The sequence below is a fragment of the Ambystoma mexicanum genome, chromosome 9 (genome assembly GCF_040938575.1).
Source record: "Ambystoma mexicanum isolate Mex_15411 chromosome 9, UKY_AmexF1_1, whole genome shotgun sequence".
In the NCBI taxonomy this organism is placed as follows: domain Eukaryota; kingdom Metazoa; phylum Chordata; class Amphibia; order Caudata; family Ambystomatidae; genus Ambystoma; species Ambystoma mexicanum.
Genome location: NC_090931.1, coordinates 384,573,528 through 384,595,243, shown reverse-complemented (window position 1 = coordinate 384,595,243; position 21,716 = coordinate 384,573,528). Strand labels below are relative to the sequence as shown.

The following is a 21,716-nucleotide window of genomic DNA, read 5'->3' as shown; positions in this document are numbered from 1 at the left end:
CCCAGCCTCCCAGCGAGGATTGGGCTTCCGTTCCAGGATTTATGTCCTACAAAAGAAGAACCAGGCTGGCCTGAGAGTTGTGTTGGAATTTGCCACCCTCAACCTCTCTCTCCCAAAATTCAAGATGGTTACGCCAGCTCTGATTGCGGAGACATAGTGCAGGGGAGACTGGATGTGCTCCTTGGATCTGAAGGACGCTTATCTACACATCCCGATTTGGCAGCTGCATCGCTCCTTCCTACGATTTAGGATCATGGGCTGCCACTTCCAATACAAGGTGCTACCCTTAAGCCTCAATTCAGCCCCCAGGATATTCACCCCTCTCATAAATGCAGTGGCAGCCCTCCTCAAGGCGCAGAGCCACCACCTCTACCCATACATAGATAACTGGCTCATCAGGCCGAGATCTCTGGAGGCGCTTTGTCACACATCCTCCACCCTTATGATCACACTCCACGAGCTGGAGTTTTCGGTCAACCTCAAGAGGGCTCAGCTGCAGCCTACGCAGAGCCTGGCCTTTCTGGGCCTGCTCTGAGAGTTTTCCCCTCGGAGGACAAGGTCACTGCCATCAAGAGGGCCACTACTCACTTCCTCACCCGAGAAGTGACCTTGGCCTGGTGGTACCAACACTTATTAGGCATCATGGCAGCGGTCCTACTGGCCATACCCTACACGAGACCCAGGATGAGGAGATTGCAACTGTACTTTGCAGCCTCATGGAATCGGGACCAGGGCTCCCAAGCAGAGCTGCTCCGCTTCCGCCATCTCTACAACAGACCTCACATGGTGGATCAGGGACTGCAACCTGCTGACAGGCAGGCCCTTCCGGCCCGCAGGCCACCATTACTACGGATTCCTACCTGGAAGGCGGGGGGCCACTTTGAACAACCACAGTGTCCAGAGTCTGAACCCTGCAGGAGCAGGAGTCTTGTATCAATTGGCTAGAACTGAAAGCCATCTGGCTAGCTGTCAAGGCTTTCCTTCCGCTCATTGGGGGCAAGGTCCTCCTCATCCAGACGAACAACTCCACCAGCATGTACTATGTCAACAAGCAGGATGGTACCAGGTCCTCTCCAATGTGCAACCTAGCGGTCAGCATGTGGAGCTCGACCCTGGAGAAATAAAATCTACCTGAGGGCCATCCGCCTTCCGGGGGGAGTCCAACATGGAAGCGGACAGGCTCAGCAGACTGGGTGCGGACAATTGAGTGGCAATTGAACGAACGGGTGCTGTAGATCTTCAGCAGATGGGGGCATCCTCAGGTGGATCTCTTTGCCGGCTGGGACCACAAGAAGTGGCAGCTGTTTGCATTCTGGCAGGGGCAGGGTCCAGACTCCCTGTGCGACACCTTTCAGTTTCAATGGAGCAGAATGGCAGCGTATGCCTTCCCTCCTACACCACTGATCCACAGGGTGCTCTGCACGATAAAGGAATCGTGTCCCTTCAGCATCATTCTGATAGCTCTGTGGTGGCCAGCGAGACCGTGGTTCTTGGAGCTTCTCAGCCTCTCGGACAGTCCTCCAATTCATCTGCCGCTGGGCACAGCTCATCTCCTGGCGCAATAGGGTGGCGGGGTCATCCACCTCGCCCCACAGAAGTTAGCCCTTGCAGTGTGGTTCCTGAGCAGATCACGCGAAAACACCTGGGCCTGTCACGGGCTAACCTAGAAATCATTCCGGGTGCTAGGAGCAAGGCTACTAGGAGCCAGTACAAGAGTAAATGGTCTAGGTTCTGCCACTCTGGCGACTCTAAGGAGATCGACCCTCCCCCTTACGTGCACGTTGGATGACCTACTTTCCTTCTCTGCACTCCTTGCCCACTCAGGCGTGCAGGTGGATATGGGCCTACAGAAATTTGGAGGAGGGACTTTTCTCCTCTTCCAACCTGGTGGTCAAGTGACATTTGACAGAGCTCGCCAGTCTCTTCTCTCAGATCAAGAAACCACACCTTGTGTGGGACCTAAATGTAGTGTTGGGCACCTTGGCGCACAAACCATTCAAGCCAATGGTGTCCGCGGACATCAGGCTGGTCACCATTAAAACTGCTCTGTTGGTGGGTCTTGCCTCTGGTCGCAGAGTCAGCGCGATCCAGGTGTAAGGTGGTCCTGAGCCGCATTCCTGCCCAAGGTAGCCTCTGCTTTCCGTCTGAACAAGGAGATAGTCCTACCTACGTCTTTTTGCTGACCCTCAGGACAATGCTCAGAGGGTCTTGTACTGTCTGGATGTCAGACGCGTGCTGAAATTCTATCTGGACAGGGCTAGGGACTTCCACAAGTCGGATTCTCTGTCACCTTCGAGGGGTGGGGGGGGTGGTCAAGGCCCGGTTATCGGGCATCCAAGGCCTCTTTAGCAAGGTGGATGCTTTCGGCGATCAAGGAGGCCTATGAGGGGCAGCACAAACCACTTTCAGCTAACGTGCATGCCCACTCTGTCAGAGCCAAGGCCACAGCCATTGCATTCCAGCGCCACGTCATCAGCAGGGTGGCCATCTCGGCCACCCCTTTGGCTTTCTGTAAGCAATACTGTTTGGACGCAGGCTCTAAATCAGACACGAATTTCAGATGGGCGGTTCGAAGGAACTTGTTCGCTTAAGGAGGGTCTCCTCTACCCTGGGGCTATATTCAGTTGTAATTGCCCATGCAGTATGGAGGTAAGGGGACGGCACGGAAGAGTAATTAATAGTTGCTTACAGTAGTGACTAACATACTCTTAGTCTATAGTACCCTTTCCGCCATACGTCCCTCCATCCTCGCCCCCCCCTTATAATACTTGCGTCATTAGGCAATGTTAAATATTGTCACTGCATCAATGGGGACTGAAGAGTGGCGCCGGTGGGCGGAGTCAGGGAGCGCATGCTTCCAGGGCCACGCCCCGGTGCGCCTCTAAATTTAAAGGTGAAGACGATTTTTTCTGGTGAAAAAGATTCTGTCTCCCATCCCTAGCAAAGGACGCCCATGCCGTATGGAGGAATGGGGACTAAGGTCTAAGAGTTTGTTGGTCACTACAGTGAGTAACTATTAATTTATTTCCTGCCCTCAGAGTTCGCTCAACGCATCCTGTGACTCGACACCTTCCCACCGTCTGGAGATTCAAGAGCCTTGCCGACGGTCTACCATCCTTCAGGCTTTGGCCTACACAGTAGGGAGAGTGAGGGGGGGAGAGAAGACATTTCTAACATCCTTTTAGACAATGCCTCCATTTATATTTCCCATTAATTGTTACATCTCACTGTCCTCCACTGCTTTTAACAGAGAAAACTGCTTTTAAATGTTGCTTGTTGTATAGTCGGAAGTTTCCCTGGAAGAATGCACAGAACGTAGGTAACCATTGTCTCCCTCGAGACCACCAGTAAACTACATGTTGACCGTGTAGGCTCTTCAGACCCAAAACACTTAAAGATTGGTGGTCGAAGCTCTGGGCAGCCTATGCGATGCAAGCTGAAGCATCGTCGGATTACCCCGCCAACGCAGAGGAATCTGAGGCAGAGCAAGACAGTCCCGGCACTATAAGTGACACTGAGGAGACATCTGATTGGGAAACGGAGGATTCCCGGATTCCCATCCCCCATCCCCCAGCTCCAGAACCAGGTGCCTTGCACTGCTATGGAGGCTTCCTCTGGTGACCAGGGCAAATATATGAAACACACAGTGGGGAAACAAAAACACCACCCAACCACACCACACCACACATTTCGGCACACCCATTGAAAAGTATTAAATTGGTTGCAGAACTTGTCCCTTCAGCAGGCGGCTCGGCGCCTCGCAAAACCTCTACGCCCAGTGCTCAAATTCGGCATACTTTGCTAAACCCAAACATATGTCAAGCAAAAGTGGTTCCGTGCCTACAATACATTAGTCGTCACATCAGCAACCGAAACAGACTTTCTGCTTCTCCAGATCCCATGTTCTAGTCGGTCAGCAGATAAGTCAGAAAAGCTCATTACCTCCAGCACACAGCATGTGGACTCGAACACTAGCAAAGAGGCGCATCAACGTCCTAGAGTTGCTAGCAGTATACAAAACATTACAAGCATTCAAGCACCATCTAACAGGGATGCAGTGTTAAGACATCCGTTTGCCTCTGTTCCTTTTAACAACCCACCTCCTTCTCCTGGTACTACTTGCTTGTCTATGCAAAGCATGTGATTCTAAGCAGATCCATAAGCCTCAGAAGACCACCCTTCTACACATCTTTCGGATGTTTTTATCTGCTTAGATTTACATGCACCCACCCTTCCTCCCCTCATTGGGAGTAGATGGTACATAGAAGACATGCATCTCTTTATCCTTTTTATTACACACTTCATGCAACCTCATGCCCGAAACAATCTGAGGACCAAATGCATGAAGGACCATGGGTACAGTACATGCCACAGTAGGGATTGTATTACAAATGCGCCCTGTCGACAACCCTTTTTGATATGAAAAACAAGTTTGGTAATACTCTGCGCCAACCACTAGATGTCGGCCTATGAAAGGCATGTGAATCTAAGCAGATACAAGCATCAGAAAGATAATTACAGATACGTAATGTTCTTATATCCCATGAATTGCTACTAAGATTTTGCTATATGGCGAAAAGTAGTTGAGAGGAACTTTTTCTGCAAATTTTGGTATTGAGCCTCCGTTCTTACTCTTTAACCAGTCCATCAATATGTATACCGGCTTCTCTTTTTGTTTGCAAAAGGGCGAGCATCCCATGAAGAAATAAATATAACATTCACCCTGCCTGCTTCTTGGAACTCTGACGATTGTGTTCTCCATGGTCACTGTGAGCAACTGGTGTTCACCACCTGTATGACGGTCACAGCTGCCTCTGACATCTTCCCGGTCACAGTGTAAGTGCCAGATTTCTTATGGACTGAACACATTCTATTTGGTCACATGCTCGCTTTATTTTGGTCTCTTGCACCAGGTCAAATCACTAAGGCCCAACCAAAATATCGTTAAACCTGAATGAAGTGCGATCAGTTTTGTAACTATACAAAACATGGGTTTAATAAAACAGTGAGTTTATACAGTTCCTAAGCATGACATAGCTGAAGAACAGAGATGGCTAATCCATGGCTTGCTGTCTCACACTTACAAATAATGTTCTGCCACAATTATGATTGAAACCGCAGTAAACTAGCTTTTTGTTCTGAAGGATGGTACTGTCAATTTTTCCCTATTTGTACTGTAAAGTCAATGTCTACTTAAATATGTATAGTGCAGGTAGGCATTAACTAGTTTGTGAAAATCAAAAAAATTGCAGCAACTGCTGTGAGTGTATAGTGCTTAAACAAGTGGAGGACAGCTAAGGTGTTGCATTGTGTCTTTGAACTGAAAATGCACAATTAAATATTTCTTTTTTTTGCCAGTCAGCCACCACACTGTATTCCTGAAACATACAACAATGCAACCACCTGGTACAAGATTTTTACTACAGCCAGAGATGCAAATACGAAATATGCACAGGATTACAACCCATTTTGGTGTTATAAGGGAGCCATTGGAAAAGTCTACCACACGTTGAATCCCAAGCTGACTGTTGTAGTTCCAGATGTAAGTGTACATATTCTTTCACAGAACTATTCATTGTGTTAATGTTTTGGACTGAAAAAAGGCTGCCCTTGTTAATTATTGCATAGTTGTATAGCGTGTGCAGTTTAAGTTTTCACACAGGGGGAACTAGTATTACGTTCACTTGACTTGTGCAGAGTCGTCATGTTTCACACAGACAAAACAAAATCCTTTGCATAAGAGCAGTCCGTTCTTTGTGTCCTTTCGCTGCAGGCCATGAATGGAATTCAATTTGCACTCTAGATTTTGCGTTGCTTTCAAGAATGCGAAAAACCTTTGCACAAAATGTATGTATATGCAGCGACAGTAGCATTCATTGTTAACTTCCTCGCTCACATGTGAGACAAGCCATTTTAAAGCATTAATTTACCAATGTTTCTTCAACTAAGCCATCACCTTCTTCTGATGCTGCTCTCTAGTCTCTGGTAGTTTATGGAAAGCCTGTGAGTTGGAACAGATTCACAAGCCTTTGAAGGCAGACATTTCTTATTCAAAAGCACGTCTTTCTGTAGCTTGTCTGTTCAGTCACACGCATCCACCCAACCTCCCAGCATGGGAGCTGCGTAACTTTTCCTACTCACTACTTCCTTTGCTACCACACGTGGGCATCAGGCCGTAAAATAATCTGAAGGCGTTGACTGTCGTGCATCATGGGTGCACTTATCTGGTAGCGATAGTGTTGCACCAGCGCCCAGGTCAATGCCCCTTTACTTCGAAAGTAAAACACTTGTAATACCATGCACTAACCCTTAGATGGCAGCCTATGCAAAGCATGTGACTATAGAAATGCAAGCCCCAAAGACTATTATTGAGTACAATCTGCCTTCGATCTTGTCCAGCCACCTGAGAAAGTCCCAGTAGATGGTGGCAGCACGAATATGTGCTCATTTTCCCAAGCACTTGACAGTATATAGTAATGAAAGCTAATGTGAGATTGTGTTCCCTAGCTAAAGCATTCAATACTCAAGCTGGTGAGTCTTTGGATAAGATGTCTGGCCTTAAGCCAGGATTTACATTTCATTCGTTTGCTCAGCAGGAAGGCCAGGCCATTTTAAAATGGGTGATCCCATTAATTGGGTGGCTGCCAAATCTTTAAAAGGATGTAAGATTGTGATTGAAGGCTGATCTCTCCCACCGATGTTGATACTTGGGGAGTCTGCACCTAAAGCTTTGGAAATCGCTGGTATGTGTTCCCAATGCACCAATAAGCAATCTGAAATTCTATTGCTCCTGTGGAAGCTTTGTTGTGGCAATCCGCCCAAGATCACACCCATAAATCAAACTGTGCTAAACTCTGGGAATTCCAGTCTTCTCAAAAATATGAGGGAACTGTGATTGGTGCTCACTTCCCCTTGATCCAATGTGACCATCTTGGTTACAACCGTCCAAGAGCCCATGGGGTCCCAGAAGATGGCGTGCTGTAATGAGCAGCAAGTCAAGCATTGTAGAACTAGGATCCTGCTGCTAAAAAAAAAAAAATCAAAAGGAAAAAAGTCAATGAAGCAGAAGGAACAAACGATTTCTGGTATTCCAAGGAATTCCAGGTTTACTTGACCTGCCCTCCCTGGCTATTAGACCTGTGTCACGGGGGACAACTACAGCATACCACAGAATTCTCTTTTGTCTCCAAATGACATCTTGTAATTTTAGCATTGCGCCTGCCAACTGTGAACACGTTTTTCACCATTCGAATTTCGAATCGTGCCTGCTGCCAAACTCTAGACTCTACACTGGTGAACCTTGACCCTTAAAATAATTCCAAACCTTTTGACAACTCCTGGATGCTTTCCTGTAACCCAACACATGTGCATATTGTGTTATGCCAAAAACCAAAAAGTGAAAATATTGAGTAACACCTGTGCAATTAAGTTACCAAAAACTATTACTGTGCTAAGTGTATCCCAAGAAACCCACTCACTTGTATGGTTTCAACAAACTTATACTAAACCATTGATTCTTCTGTGCACTCCAAAAAATCAGATGTGGAACGGATAATAAACATAGTTGTCTTTATCACTGTAAACGTGTATGTAATAGTGGATAATATCTGAATCGAAGTAATAGCTATCAATCCCTTATCCTAGAGACAAGTTTGATCCTCCGGTTAAAATTCTATCAAAGCTTCAAAATGGGCAGTACATGTTTCACACTGACTAGGGTAATCCTATTATGGCTGTAGTGCATGCTTCTTCAGGGCAACACTGTAAATAAAGATACTATATTCACAAATGATACTATATGAAACTAAGTGAAAAACGTACAAATTCAAGAGAAGGAACAATGACAAATAAGTGATCGTCAACCACATGTGTTCACAATATAAGAAATCCAAATCCTCTATTCATTATCCCAACATTTCTTTTATATAGAACACTTCGAAATTTAAATAAAATCTACTTGGAACAGGTGTATTCAAAATATTTGTAACAAATATTTTAATCATCAGTGACTGAAAGTCTTCAAAGGTGAATCTTCACAGTGAATACATTTTTTGCAGGAAATTAAGTAAAGAGAACCTACTATACATGTTGTGAAGTTTGAAGGGATTGAGTGGATCCAAAATTGACACCATTATTGTCTGTCCAAATCCTCAACATGTCTAATCTGTAAGGAACTCCTAGTGGTAACTGTAAAGACAGACACAAGTGATCACAGTTCAAGGATGTTTATTGAACTTTATAATTGGTGAGATAAACGCCTAATCTAAACCTAAATCTAAGATTGGAGGCTGCTACAACCATCAAAAAATAAGGTAGTCCTAGTGGCGTCTTGTCAAATAAAAAGGGCTGTACTAAAAAAAAATATTGCTAATCCTTACTACTAAATTACAAAAAGTGTGGATAATCACCAGAAAAGAAAAGTGTTCACAAAATAAGTCTGGATGGTATCACATTTGAAGTATGGGACAAGGTGGGACTCTTGAGCACAGCACACTCCTGGGCCTCGACTGCACAAGGTTCACAGTTCAGTTCACATTTGCCAATGATCACAGTTCACAATTGTAGTGGAAAGCAGGGTACTGTTCCCTTAGCTTTCCTCTGGCAATGGGTAAGAGACTTTCGATTGTACAAAGGATTTGACGTGGCCTTTGTAGGACCACTCTGACTCCTCACGCCAACCTTTCCTACGGCCTTTTGGTTTTTGTAGTTTCAAAATGGGCCCCGGTCAGAGTCTTTCGAATGAGCGCTCATGTTGCGCCGGTCCCCTCTGCACCTGTAACTCTACTGGGCTCTTTCAAGTTCAAACACGCCCAAAAATTCTTCTTGTAAATTCCTTGCATTCAACAATGTTGCTACCTGCACCCTTGGGCTCAACACAGTTCATTTTTTCTATCAGTTTCCTCCGACTCATCGGCTGTGCTGAACCCGCTGGCTTCTTTGTTCTCTGGTGTCAAGGATAGTACCACGGTAGCCAGCTTGCCTCTCCACCTGCGTGATCAATGCAGGAGGCCCCCGTGTACCACTGACATCTGCTGCTCCGCACACCAGCTGTAACCCCTGGTCTTATGCTTTCCCTTTCTGAGGCTTCATGGGTCTGAGTTGAAAAGGGCAAGGGCAAAGGCAATTCCCCCTTCGTCTTCCTGCCAGGTCTTGCCACTTTTCTCCTCCCTTTTGTACTGGCGGTTTGGTGTATCTGTCTCCTGGTGCGTTCGGCCTTGCTCGAAGTATGCTTTCCTGCTCTGCCTTTTATCCCTGTGGGGAAGGTAAAGGACCGTCAGGAGTGCATGGTTATTGTTAATTGCCTGACTCTGCCGGACCCGAGTGTTGGGACATGTCAGGTAAACGGCTCTGGTGTTAGGACCGTTGTCTGTTACCATGTAAGAAAGTGTTAGTGTGGCAAGGGGTTGGGGGAGTAAAGCTTCTAAATATCCTACATGGTAGGATGGGAAAAGGTGTTAGTGAAGGGGATACCGCGTCTCAACCCTTGGTGTCCCAATTACACTGCCCGAAGACCCCTCGCCCAGATGATCCTTCCCCACTGGTCTACCCCCAGGAACTGGATCCAATGGAGATGGCCGTGTCCTAGCCATCTGGACGACAGATCTCTAGGGACCAGCGGGTGAGACAGCCTCTGGTTTCTCACAAGTGCTATCTTCAAGTCTGTTGGAAATAATATAATAAAGATGTTAGTGTCGCATTACAAACCAGGACAACACAAATAAAAAGAATGACTGCCTACTGGATTTTAATTTACTTGGATTAATCGTGCTTCTGTTCACAGAATAATAATTTCAAGAGGTTGAATATGCTCTTCGAGTGCAGTTATTTACATTTGGTTTCTCTAATAAAGAATAATGGACAGAAATAGGTCTTATTCGGATACTCTTTTGATGATCGACTCGGAAATTAATTTCAAATGTACACATTACCATTCAGTAGTCACTTACTAGTAGTAGTGGAAGTAAAATGACTAAGCGGTTTGTGCAAGACCTGTATTGGGCTTTTGTGAAGGTTCGGGTGTGTGGCGAGTCAGATGGAAGACAGACTTTCAGATGACATTGGCAGGATGATTTCTTCAATTAAGAGTTTTAATGCCCAACTTTCCCTATCACTATGGAAGTTCCCTATTTAGCAAACTAACTAAGGTGCTCATCAGTCTGTCTTGGAAGTCCAAAAATAAAAAGTCTGTCAAAACTATTCTAACTGACCCTGCCAATATTAAAATTGACCTAGCCTTGGGCAATGACTCCCTTCCACTTAAATACTGGTAGTATTACTCGGCCCTTTAATACGATTTTTAAATATCTTCTCATTATTTCTTTGACCAGTCTCTGTAATTCTTCCAACAGGCTTAAGGAGTCTATTTTCCCTCTTGTAGACTTATCGCAGGTTTCACTTCCTTCAATGTATCTTTCACTAAACACTTGTTTATATTCCTGTTTGGGGTTTGTTTCCTCCTCAATGGAGTATCTGTCACTTCAGTTTCCCACCTTGTTTCTGTGGCACAACTTGTAGCTGTTTCTCACCTAAGAATTGTATTCTCAAATTATCACTGTGTTCACTTTAGAATCTCTCCCCTTTTCCCGGGAGATGGCTTGAGTGTTCATGCTATCACTTTGTGTTTATTTCAGAGTCTTTTCCCTTTTTTCCTAGGGTAGGGATATCACTATTTTCTCTTTCAGAATATTGGCTTTCTCAATAATTTCCCCTCTTGGGTTTTCACTCTTTCGTTTGACTTGTAAGATAAATGGTGTTTTCTAATTGATACTGAGACGAGTTGGATACACAAAATAATGAACCCCTCCCTTTTTTTTAATACAACTTTTTATTATTTTCATATTAAAACACTGCAAATCAACATATGCCATTGCTTGACTGAATATCAGCAGTAAGTTACCAGCAACACATAAGCTCTCAGAAGGAAAACACACAAACTGGTTCAAATAATAGATACAGAATACAAGGTGGGAGCTAGAAATATCCATTAACCCTCCCAGTTACCCCAAACTTTATTAAATTTAGAGGAGGAGCCCTGTGCATTATAAATCCGTCACTCCAGGGCCATACACATGCCAACTTCAGCTGACCATCAGCTTATCCGGGGGGTGTACAGAGCACCCCACGTCAAAGCAATGATCCTTTTAGTCAGTCACATAGTTGCAATCAAAAACACTTTCTCACATTTGATGAAACCAGCATCTTCCCAAATCCCAAGGAGCATGAGTTTCTAATCTTTGACACCTCGGACCAATCACCTCCTTGAGGCCACCCGCGAATCCCATACTCCCCTTTACCTTTCTCTTCATTGGAGAGCGTCTTCTGCGATTGGTTACCTGGGACCTTTCTTGTCGGTTATTGACCGCTGGCATTTTCCCTTCTCGGATATAGGGTTTGTCGTGGTTTCCCATTCTCTGTTGGCTTCTCGTTTTGCATTGCATTGGTGTTCGGGTCCTGTAACGTTTGACCTGACTGCTTCTGGCTCCCACACTGCAATGGTTTCAGTGATGTTACTTGGACCACCGGTCCACCGCAGACATTTCCCCTTGGTCCCACTACTTTTGACGTCCGGGCTCCTGCCCTACTGAATTCTGTTGTTGCGAGTGCGCCGGAGCGCATATCCTCTTTTTACGTAGAATTATATATTACAAAATTCTCTTTCATATGAATCTGAGACTAGTTTAATAATCTATCAAGAATATGAATGTTGTCAGAAAAGCATTAACACAATAGCTTGTATGCAGTATCAAAACGTTTCTACTTTGAAAAAGCTATCATTTTGATTATCATATAAATGAAGCTCATGGTCTTTGTTCATTCTGTGTATTGTTATACTAAGACTAGTAGTTCCTGCCCTGATGTACGTATCCTCTCATTTATATCAGCATTTCTTTCTGTGGGTTGAACTTTCTCAATACCAACGAAATTAAACTTCTGAATATATTCCCCTCTCTATTCCTGCTCTCAATGTGTATCTCAAGCAGATTTTTGTGTTCTCCTATTCTCATTACTGCTATGCGCATAAATTCTAGTTCTGACTTTATTTATACATTTGTATAGCGCACATTATAGTAGGGTGTCTAGGCGCTGGTTACAGCTTGATATGTTACAGACAGGGTAAGTGCTTGTAATGAAATAGGAAGGTTTTCAGTCTCTCGGGCACACAGTGTAGGAGGGTTCCGCTCTCAAGGTGGTTGTCTATGAAATAACCGTGAAAAAATAAAAAAGCAGAAATTACAGGGGTTTTTTTGGCCGAAAAACTAAAATTACTTTTGGGTTTTTTGCACTTTTATTTTTAAATAATGCGGGGGGAAGACTCCTCGCACGCCACTACCCCCCACCATTCTCATTGGCTTAACTTATGCCCTTACCCCACCCCTGTACCTATCTTTTAATAGAAATATGCAAATATTTGGCCAAAATTCGACCCAAAAAAAATAAGTCATTTCAAATTAGTTATTTTCTTATTCTGTAATTTCTACAGATCCCTGCAAGGCAGGGGGGAGAGCATTCCACAGTGTAGCCGCTGAGATCGGGAAGCTGGAACCTCAGGCTTTAGTCCGCTTGAATCTAGTACTGCATAAGCAGTTGGCATAGACCATCCGAGTGGGCCTGGCAGTGGCTGGTATGGACAGTCGCTTAGCCAAGTATCTTGGGGCGGTGTTGTCAAGGCAGCGGTGTGCTATGGTGAGGATCTTAAACTCGATCTGTTGTCGGACTGGAAGCCAATTTGTTGCTCTTCTGGCTTTGGTGATGTGGTCATGTGTGTTGAGACCGAGTGCGACTCTCGGGGCGTTGTTCTGGATTGTTTGTAATTTATTCAGGTTTCGCTCAGAGGTGCCTCCCATGAGGGTGTTGCAATAATTCAGTTTAGTGCCAACAATAGCCCGTGCAATGTTAAGGCAGTTATCAGTTTACAGGAAGGGACGGCTTGCATTGATAAGTTTGATCACATATGCAGCCGAGGAGGCAGTAGCATTGACATGTGGGGATAGAGTGAGCATGGAATCTAGATGGAAACCGAGCAGTTTGACAGATGTCCGATAGTCTGGGCAGAGCTTGGGGAGGTGTGATGGGCTGCCGACAAGGAGTTCCATTTTGTCATCATTGAGACACAGGCGGTGGGACACCATCCAGCCTTGGATGCTTTCGTAGATGGCATTGATTTCTTTGGGAGTCCAGGCCGTGATCACCAGTGAGGGGGATGAGGATGAGAGTATTGTCGGCGTAATTTGTTTATTTGATGTTGAGAGAGTCAAGGAGGCTTAGGATGTAGTGTTGTTCAAGGTGTTGAATTTGGGGGTAAGTGAACCGGTCTGATCTTTAGGAGGAAGGGAACTGTGGTGATGGGCCGATAGTGGGGATTATGGGGTCGACCGAAGGCTGCTTAAGGAGGAGAGAGATCCATGATTCTTTTAGCAAGTGCCGGATGGAGCAATCAGCAAATGAGGCATTAATGATGTCTCTAATTTGCAGTACTAGGGTGTCTGTGCTTTCTTTGATAGGGCACTGGGCAGATGTCAGCTTTACATCTGGCTGGTTTGACACCCTTAAGGCTGTCAGCAACCTCTGGCAACTTGATTGGGTGGAAGCTGAAAAGGGGAATGGATTGCGGGTGTGGATGAAAGCTGGTAATAGCCTGGGAGGTCATGTTACTAGTGGTTAATTTGTGCTGGATCTTGCTTTGTAGACCAGCTGTTTTATCCGGGAGAGCTTTGTGGACATCATTGCACCAGGTATCGTTTTTGGTGACCATAGAGGGGGTGGAACAGGGGCTGTCAGTTTTCTTAGGATGGTGAATAGTTCACAGGAGTTGGACTTGGTGTTGGCGATCTGGGTGCTGTAGGAGGATGCTTTGGCCTTTTTGGATAGCTTTTTTTGTAGGTTCTGGCAAGTATGGTGAAGCAAGATTTGTTTGATTCTGTTGGGCATTAGGCGCCAGGTGTTTTCGCTAGTGCGCTTATTCTGCCTTCAGGGTGTGGAGCTCAGGGGTGAAACAGGTATTGGTTTGAGTGGCCTATTTGTGGGGGGGGGTTCGAGAGGGGCAAGTTTGTCAATGGCAGTTTTGAGGGTAGTGGTTAAGTAAGCTGTTCATGTCAAGACCATTTGGGTGGAGATGCTTTTTCAAACAGTGGCTGGCGAGTGTCACTGGTGGGGTTGCAGGTGCAGCGAGAGTTGACATGGGGTAGGTGGGGTGGGTCTGGTCTGGGGGTGTGATGGTGAATGTAATTAGGTGATGATCAATCTAGGCGTAGGGGGTGTTGGAGAGGATGATTATGTGACATACACCTACGTCCTGTCCCCTTTCCGCCATACTTATGGGACATCTCTCCGTCCTGTGGGATGGGACCGGAACACTTTGTAAAAAGCATCCAAAAAATGTTTTTCAAAAATGTGTCCTTCCTCTTTCTTGCGCGGGGCCCAGCATGCGGCTGTAACCCCGCCCACCTTGGCTCCGCATTGCCCATCAGTCCTTTTCTCTACTTGTTCGGGATTGGACGCACTTGCATCCGCCGAAGATTTTCTTCCCTTTTTTCCTCTCTGGCTCTCGCTGGCGATCGTGTACTAGTCTGTCTGTCGTTGAAACTAGACTTTCCAGATTGTTCATCGTGTCACCGACGCTTCACGAGGGCGGATCCCCATCCACTTTTAGTGTTTGGGTCCGGATCACTGTTGGGACTCCTGTTTTTACTGAGATTCCCTTTCGGTCTGGGCACTTCAACGTCAGTTGGAGCGGTGGGAGGAGGTGTTTCGACGAACTCCTCCTTTGCATTTTCAGGCGTTCGACGAAAAGAAGAAAAGCCCAGTAAGTTCTTTACTTTTCAGAGCACTCCGGCCGGGGGATACCTTTCCGGGTTCCTCCCGGGCCGGGAGGGGCGTTGATCGATCTGTCACCTGGGATTGTCCTGAGGTGCCTGTTGGGCCTAATTGTACCAGAGTTTTCTCTGAGTATCTCCGTAAGGAGCCTGAGGATACCGGAGCACGCTCCGAGGCCCCTCTTGTGGGGGCTGCTTGTCAGCCCAGTTCTACTGAGTCGTGGGATACCGGGGTGCCCCCCGAGGCCTTGGTGGCGGCTTAGTGTCACCGAACGGATGTTCGAGGCCCACGCAAATAAGGCTGTTACCGGACCTGGGTCCGAGTTCCCTCGTACAGAGGCTAAAGCTACCAACATTTGAGAGGCCTGAAAAAGCCTCATCGGTGAAGGGTTTTTCTCACCGTTCCCGCTCTTGCGGTGACACCAGATCTGTTGAGGGGGCAAAGAAGCAAAATTCTTCTTTTACCGGCAGTGCCGAGGTCCTTCCTGGGAAGGCTTTTTTGGCAGTTGGTATGTCGCAGAAACATTCCAGTCTTCATAGTACCGGCTCTGCCGAGGTTCCTTGTGTCAAGGCTAAAGTTAAGACCCCTGATCCATCGACGGGGACCCATGCCTCACTTCCTCAGGTGATGACAAAATGGCGCCCGTTCCCGCCACGACCGCAGCGGCCATTTTGGGTGCTACCCCTACAACTACGCCATCGGCCTCGGGTGTCGGGCTTGGTTCGGTGGCTGAACATAGAGTTCCTTGTGCGCATCCTTATCGGCCAGCTTATGATTGGAATGTCCGGATGCCCCTTCCGGACAATGTTTCGTTGCCTGCTGGGTCGGCACCCTTGATTTATGTCGATACGTCGGTGGGGGGGCCGGTGTGGCACCCTTCCCCGTTACGTCTCTGGAATTATTCCCCTCATGAGAGGCCTCCTCTGGTTCCAAAACAGTCCCCGGAGGATGCCTTTTTCGGCAAATTTCAAACGCTCATGCGTACCGTCCCGATGAGGGAATATTTCAAAGGGTTTTTTGGGGAGATATGGCCGCCCGCGCCTTCAGCTCCACCCGTACCTCCGGTAGTTTCACCAGCGCCTCCCTTGCCTATGGTGGCTTCCCCGACTCTTCTGCCTTTGCCCCCCGTGGACAAGGCAGCGCCCGACACGGTTCAGCAGGATCCTGACCTGTCTTTGACGCGCAAGGTGATCAGGACAACGAGGACCTGCCCCGCTCTTATCAGAGCTTTTCATGACCGGGTACTGGACATGATGTGCTTCTTGGATGTTCCGGTGCCCGAGGCACCCGCTCCACAGGAGGGCGTGCTTTCTGCACCGTTCACCCTGTCTCCTTTGGAGCGTACCGGCCTGTTCTTGCAGAAGGACGTTCTGGCTGAGGTCTGCAGGGTCTGGGAAAAGCCACACTCTGGACTTTTCGTCAATAAGAAAATTGACGCACGATACAGGCTGCATTCTTCGGAAGTGGTGGCCCTGTTGTCTTGTCCGCCCCCCTCCTCCTCAGTGGCGGCTGCGGCCACTTTGCAGTCCAGGCCTGCAGCATCCTCTTCCACGACGGCTACTCAGGTTCTGGGAAAGGAGGATAAGCTCCTTGACTCCCTTGGGAGAAGGATTTTCGCCAACTCGACTTTGCAGCTCAGGCAGGCCAATGCCGAACTGGTGTTAGCGGGGGCTAATATGCAGATGTAGAAAGGTCTGTTGGAGTTTGAGGAGTTCATTCCGGTCGAGAAGCTGGAAGACTTCAAAGTGTGATTATCCGACGCCAGGGTCTTGGGCCAGGATCTCCTGGAGGCTGTGGCTCATCACCTTATGCTGGGGGTTGATACCTCACGGCAGGCGTGGCTGCATGCTACCAAATTCTCAAAAGAAGTGCAGGACAAGGTGTTCGACCTTCCGTTTGATGGTAAGGAGCTCTTTCATTCTACAACAGATGTAGAGCTGACCAAGACAAAGGATAGCACTCGGACAGCTAAATCCTTGTCTGTTCCTGGTTAAAACCCCTTTCAAAACCCAGAGACCGTTGTCGCAAAGCTGACACTCCTCTGGCTTTAGGGGCTTCCTAGACCAGAAATCTTGCAGAGTGGATACCCCTTCGGGGAATAACCGCCAGAGGCAACAACAGACTTGGTTTTTCTCCCGCTCCTCAGCCTCCTCCTCAGGTTCAGGTGGCAACACCACCGAGAAACCTACAAAATGAGGGTTCTCCGCGCTCACACGAGACCCCAGTGGGAGGACGCATCCCGTCTCATTGGGAGGCATGGCAGACCATCACCGAAGACAGGTGGGTCTTGTCAGCCGCTCGAGCGGGCTTCCGCTTACCCCTACCCGACCTTCCAACCCTCCTTTTCAGCTGTCGGGCTCGCCCTCCCTCAAAGCCAAGGTTCAGAAACTTCTGGACCTCAGAGCTGTAGAACCCGTTCCCCTTGGGGAGCGAGGGGAGGGCTTCTACTCATCAAACCCAACCAGGCTGTCCTGCGCACCATCCTAGACCTTTCCCAGTTCAACCTTTCCTACCCCAAGAGAAATTCAAGATGATCACGCCCGGCCAGATACGGTCCTCCTTGCAAATGGGAGATTGGCTCCGCGTGGTGGATCTTCAGGATGCGTACATGCATATTCTGATTTGGAATCCACACAGGAGATACCTCCATTTCTCTTTGGGAGAGGAGCACTTCCAGTTTCGAGTGCTTCCTTCCGGCCTCAGCTCTGCGCCGCGTGTCTTCAAAAAGATGTCAGTGATTGCGGCCTATATTCGTCTGCAGGGTATCAATGTGTATCCGTATTAGGACGACTGGCTTTTACGCAGTCCTTGCCCACTGAAAGCAGCGGGCAATCTTCAGTCTCTCCTTCAGCTCCTGTTCCATCTTGGGTTGTCGGTGAACTTGCGGAAATCTTCCATGACGATCTCGCAGGACTTCATTTTCCTGGGTTTTTGCTGGAACATGATCGACTGCAGAGTGTACTTGACTGGGGACAGAATGGCGAATCTGTTAGCCACGTGTCAGATGTTTGCGCAGTCGGAGAGCATGTCGGCCTGGTGGTTCCAGAGGCTTCTGGGCCTCATGGCCTCGTGCGTGTTGGCCCTTCCTCTTGCTCGTCTCAAGATGAGGCAGACTCAGATGGCTCTTCGGAGTTCTTGGCGTCAGGCTGTGGACTCGGATTCCAAACTGATAATGATTCCGGCTTCTGTGAGGGTGGACCTGGAATGGTGGTCATCTCTCAGCGTCCTGTCGGTGTGTGCAGGGTTTCAGGACCCAGCCCCTACGGTGACGATCACGACGGACTCCTCCCGCCTGGGGTGGGGTGCAATGTTAGATCCTTTTCAGGTCTCGGATCTCTGGTCACCTCAGGACAAGCTCCTCCACATAAATCATTTAGAGCTTCTGGCGATCTTCCTAGCGCTCAGGGCGTTCAGACCATTCATAGCCAACAAGGTGGTCCGTATAAGCACGGACAATGCAGTGTCAATGTATTACATCAACAAGCAAGGGGGAACGAACTCTCCCCCTCGTGTGGACCTGTCCATCCAGATCTGGGAGTGGGCTGTGCTTCATGGTGTTTGGCTGCTTTGCTGTGCACATCCTGGGCCATCTGAATGTTACAGCGGATGCCCTCAGCCGGCGGACAGTGGTCAGCTACGAGTGGGAGTTGAAGGCAGAGGTCCTCTCATGGATTTTCTTGCGTTGGGGCACACCGGAGGTGGACCTCTTCGTTACGGCGGTAAACAAGAAGCTTCCTCAGTATGCCTCCAGAGGGGGGTTGGGAGCCTCCTCTCTGGGGGATGCTCTCGAGATTCCATGGCACAACATGAGAGCTTATGCCTTCCCGCCTCTGCCTCTAGTCCACTGCGCAATTTGGAAGCTGAAGAACTCTGTAAATTGTTCCCTTCTACTCATAGCCATGTGGTTGCCGGCCAGGTTTTGGTTCTCGGAACTTCAACACCCGTCGGTGTATCCACCGATCAGGTTACCTGTGACCCCCGATCTTCTGCATCAGGGATAACAGCAGCTGTGGCACCCTTCCCCCCCCCTCCCCCACAATCGCTCAGCTTGGCGGCATGGTGCCAGAGTTAAAGTCTTTAGAACATCTTAACTTGTCTGCAAATGATAACATGCGTATTATCCAGGTAGCCAGGAAACCCTTGACTAGATTCCAGTACAGAAGCAAATGGCTCAGGTTCTGTCATTGGTGTTTGGACAAGCAGTTGGACCCAAGGGGGGCTGCAATTGACACAGTGCTGTCCTTTGTATCCTTCTTAGCAGAGTCGAGTGTGCCTGTTCTGTCATGCACAACTTACCTTTCAGCGGTTTCCGCTTACCTTTCTAAGGACCAATGCTCTTACTGTCTGTGTAATCCAGTGGTTAAGATGCATTTTGCTGGTTTGACACGCCTCTATCCTATAATTCATAGGCCGCACCCGTCGTGAGATCTAAATGTAGTCCTGGCGGTGTTGTCATAAGCCATTCGAGCCAGTGGCCACGGTGGACCTCAAGTACCTGTCCTGGAAAGTGTCCTTTTTGGTCGCCTTTACGTCAGCAAGGCGACTGAGCGAGCTCCAGGCCTGATCGGTGGAGCATCCCTTTTTGGTCTTTCATAAGCATAAGGTAGTCCTACGGACAAATCCTGCTTTCCTGCCGAAGGTGGTATCTGAATTCCATTTGAATCAGTCGATCTCCCTGCCGGTCTTTTTTCCGAACCCTACCTCAGAGGCAGAAAGGGTTCTGCATTGTCTTGATGTCAGAAGGGCTCTTAAGTTCTATCTGGACAGAACTTCCGAGTTTAGGACTTCTTCCCAACTGTTTGTGACTTTTGGTAAACCTCAGGGTAAGCGGGCGTCTAAGGCGACTATTTCTCGGTGGATCGCCGCCTGCATTATGGAGTCTTTCACCGTCCAAGGGCTGAAACCTCCTAAGGGTATTCATGCACACCTGGTGTGGGGCGGGGCTGCCGTGGTTGCTTTTCAGAAATATGTCCCCTGGGAGTCCATCGCTAGGGCAGCTACTTGGGCCTCCCCATCTGCTTTTTGTAAGCATTATTGTCTTGACATGAGCTCTAGAGCTGATGCTCAGTTTGGTCAGGCTGTGCTGAAGAACCTTTTTTAGTAAGGGGTATTTCCATCCACCCGTGGTTTCTGTTAGGAGTGCTTGGGAATCTCCCATAAGTATGGAGGAAAGGGGACGGGACGTAGGAGTATAACCAGGTTACTCCTAGTCCATAGTCCCCTTTCTTCCATAGGCCCGCCTGCCTTCCCCTCTAATAAGGTTCCTCTGTTATTGCTAATAGGTCTCTGACCTGGCGATAGAAAAGGACTGATGGGCGATGCGCGGGGCAGAGCCAAGGTGGGCGGGGTTATGGCCGTGTGCCGGGCCCCGCGCCAGAAAGAGACATTTTTGAAAAAAATGTTTTGGATGCTTTTTACAAAGTGCTCTGGTCCCGTCCCACAGGACGGAGAGATGTCCCATAAGTATGGAGGAAAGGGGACTATGGACTAGGAGTAAGATGGCTACTAAGGTGAGTAAACTGGTTGTTATGATCAGGTGCCCAATCCAGTGTGCGGCTGTGAACATGCATGCGTTTCACCATTTTTTTAGTGAAATTTAGTGCGGAGGTAGCGCTGTGCAGGGATATGCCATCTTTGTCAAGGCAGTCACATAGCCGAGGCTAAGGTCCCCTAGTGTGATGACTTTGGAGCTGGTTTTTAGATTGCACATGAGTAGTTGGGTGAGGTTGTGTTTAAAAGTTGAGGGTGCTCCAGGAGGACGGTAGACGATGTGCATAGTGATTGTGGAGGATGGCGTTGGGGACAGCTTGACTGAGAGCAATTGGCAATTAGGGATGGGTGCAGAGGCTGACTCTCGGATGAGAAGTATACTTTTGTAAATGAGGGCAACTTTGCCACCTTTCTGTGCAATCCAGACATTGTGGGCAATGGTGTAGTTGTGTGGAACGGCCATGAAGATGGCCTTGACGAATTGTACTAACAATACATATTTGTGTTTGCAAATGTTTACTATAGCACAGACCGCAAAGGTGCTTTTGCGGTTAATGAATTGTGCAATCGTTATCATTTTCCCAAAACCTCTGTAAATGGTTTGATTTTATCCAGTGTACATTTACACATACTACATGTTTCATGTTTTAAATTATTCTCCTCTGTATTGTCCCTGATTTCTGATCAGCGACTGGAGATGGAGCAATCTGTGATTTGGCTGCCCTTATATATACAATTTTAGGATTTTACCCCACAAATTGTGGAACGTCTTTGTCAAAGGATCTTCTCTTGTTCAGTATTATCTATAAATGTATTTCTGAGGCTTGTGGAATCTGCTTAGATCACATGCTGGGCATAGGCCGACATCTAGTGGAAGCTGCGGAGTATTAGTTTGTTTTTCGAAACTCAAAAATGGGCGTCGACACAGGGCGTGCCAGTAATACTATCCCTAGTGTGACGTCCCCTGTACCCATGATCCCTCACGCGTCTAAGACCCTCAGATTGTTTTTTTCCGCCATTCTGGTCGGAAGCATTTCGCAGAGTTCCTGGCACTAGGCCATAATTTTGCAAAATATTGATAAATTTACCCCTTCTCCACCCCAACGTCGAGATACCGAATTTCTACACTCAACGCCAGATCGGAGAGGATTTCGACCGTCGACTGCACAACGACTTTGGGTCTCGAGGCTTCCGTCTCGGCCCGGGCCTGGGCCGCTGGCCAAGGCCCTGCAAGTAGGGAGAGTGGGGGGTGGTCATACTCTACACTCTTGTAATATATAGAAACACTTATATATTCCTACACTTACCAGCCCGCTGCCACAAGGTGCGTATGGAGGGTACCCCTTTCCAATTCTGCCCCAAGTGCAATCGCAAATACCCTTGGGTCGACAGGCACGCCACGTGCAACCTCT

At 47.8% G+C, this 21,716-nt stretch overlaps 1 protein-coding gene across 1 annotated transcript in view; it reads left to right on the top strand.

Annotated features, from left to right (window-relative positions):
- TMEM248 (transmembrane protein 248) overlaps nt 1-21,716 on the top strand; it is a 313,604-nt gene that overhangs the window by 182,794 nt on the left and 109,094 nt on the right. The window contains exons 4-5 of the mRNA XM_069614858.1: nt 4,686-4,836; nt 5,359-5,542. Coding sequence (XP_069470959.1) covers nt 4,686-4,836; nt 5,359-5,542 — 335 coding nt within the window. The remainder of the gene's footprint in view (nt 1-4,685; nt 4,837-5,358; nt 5,543-21,716) is intronic.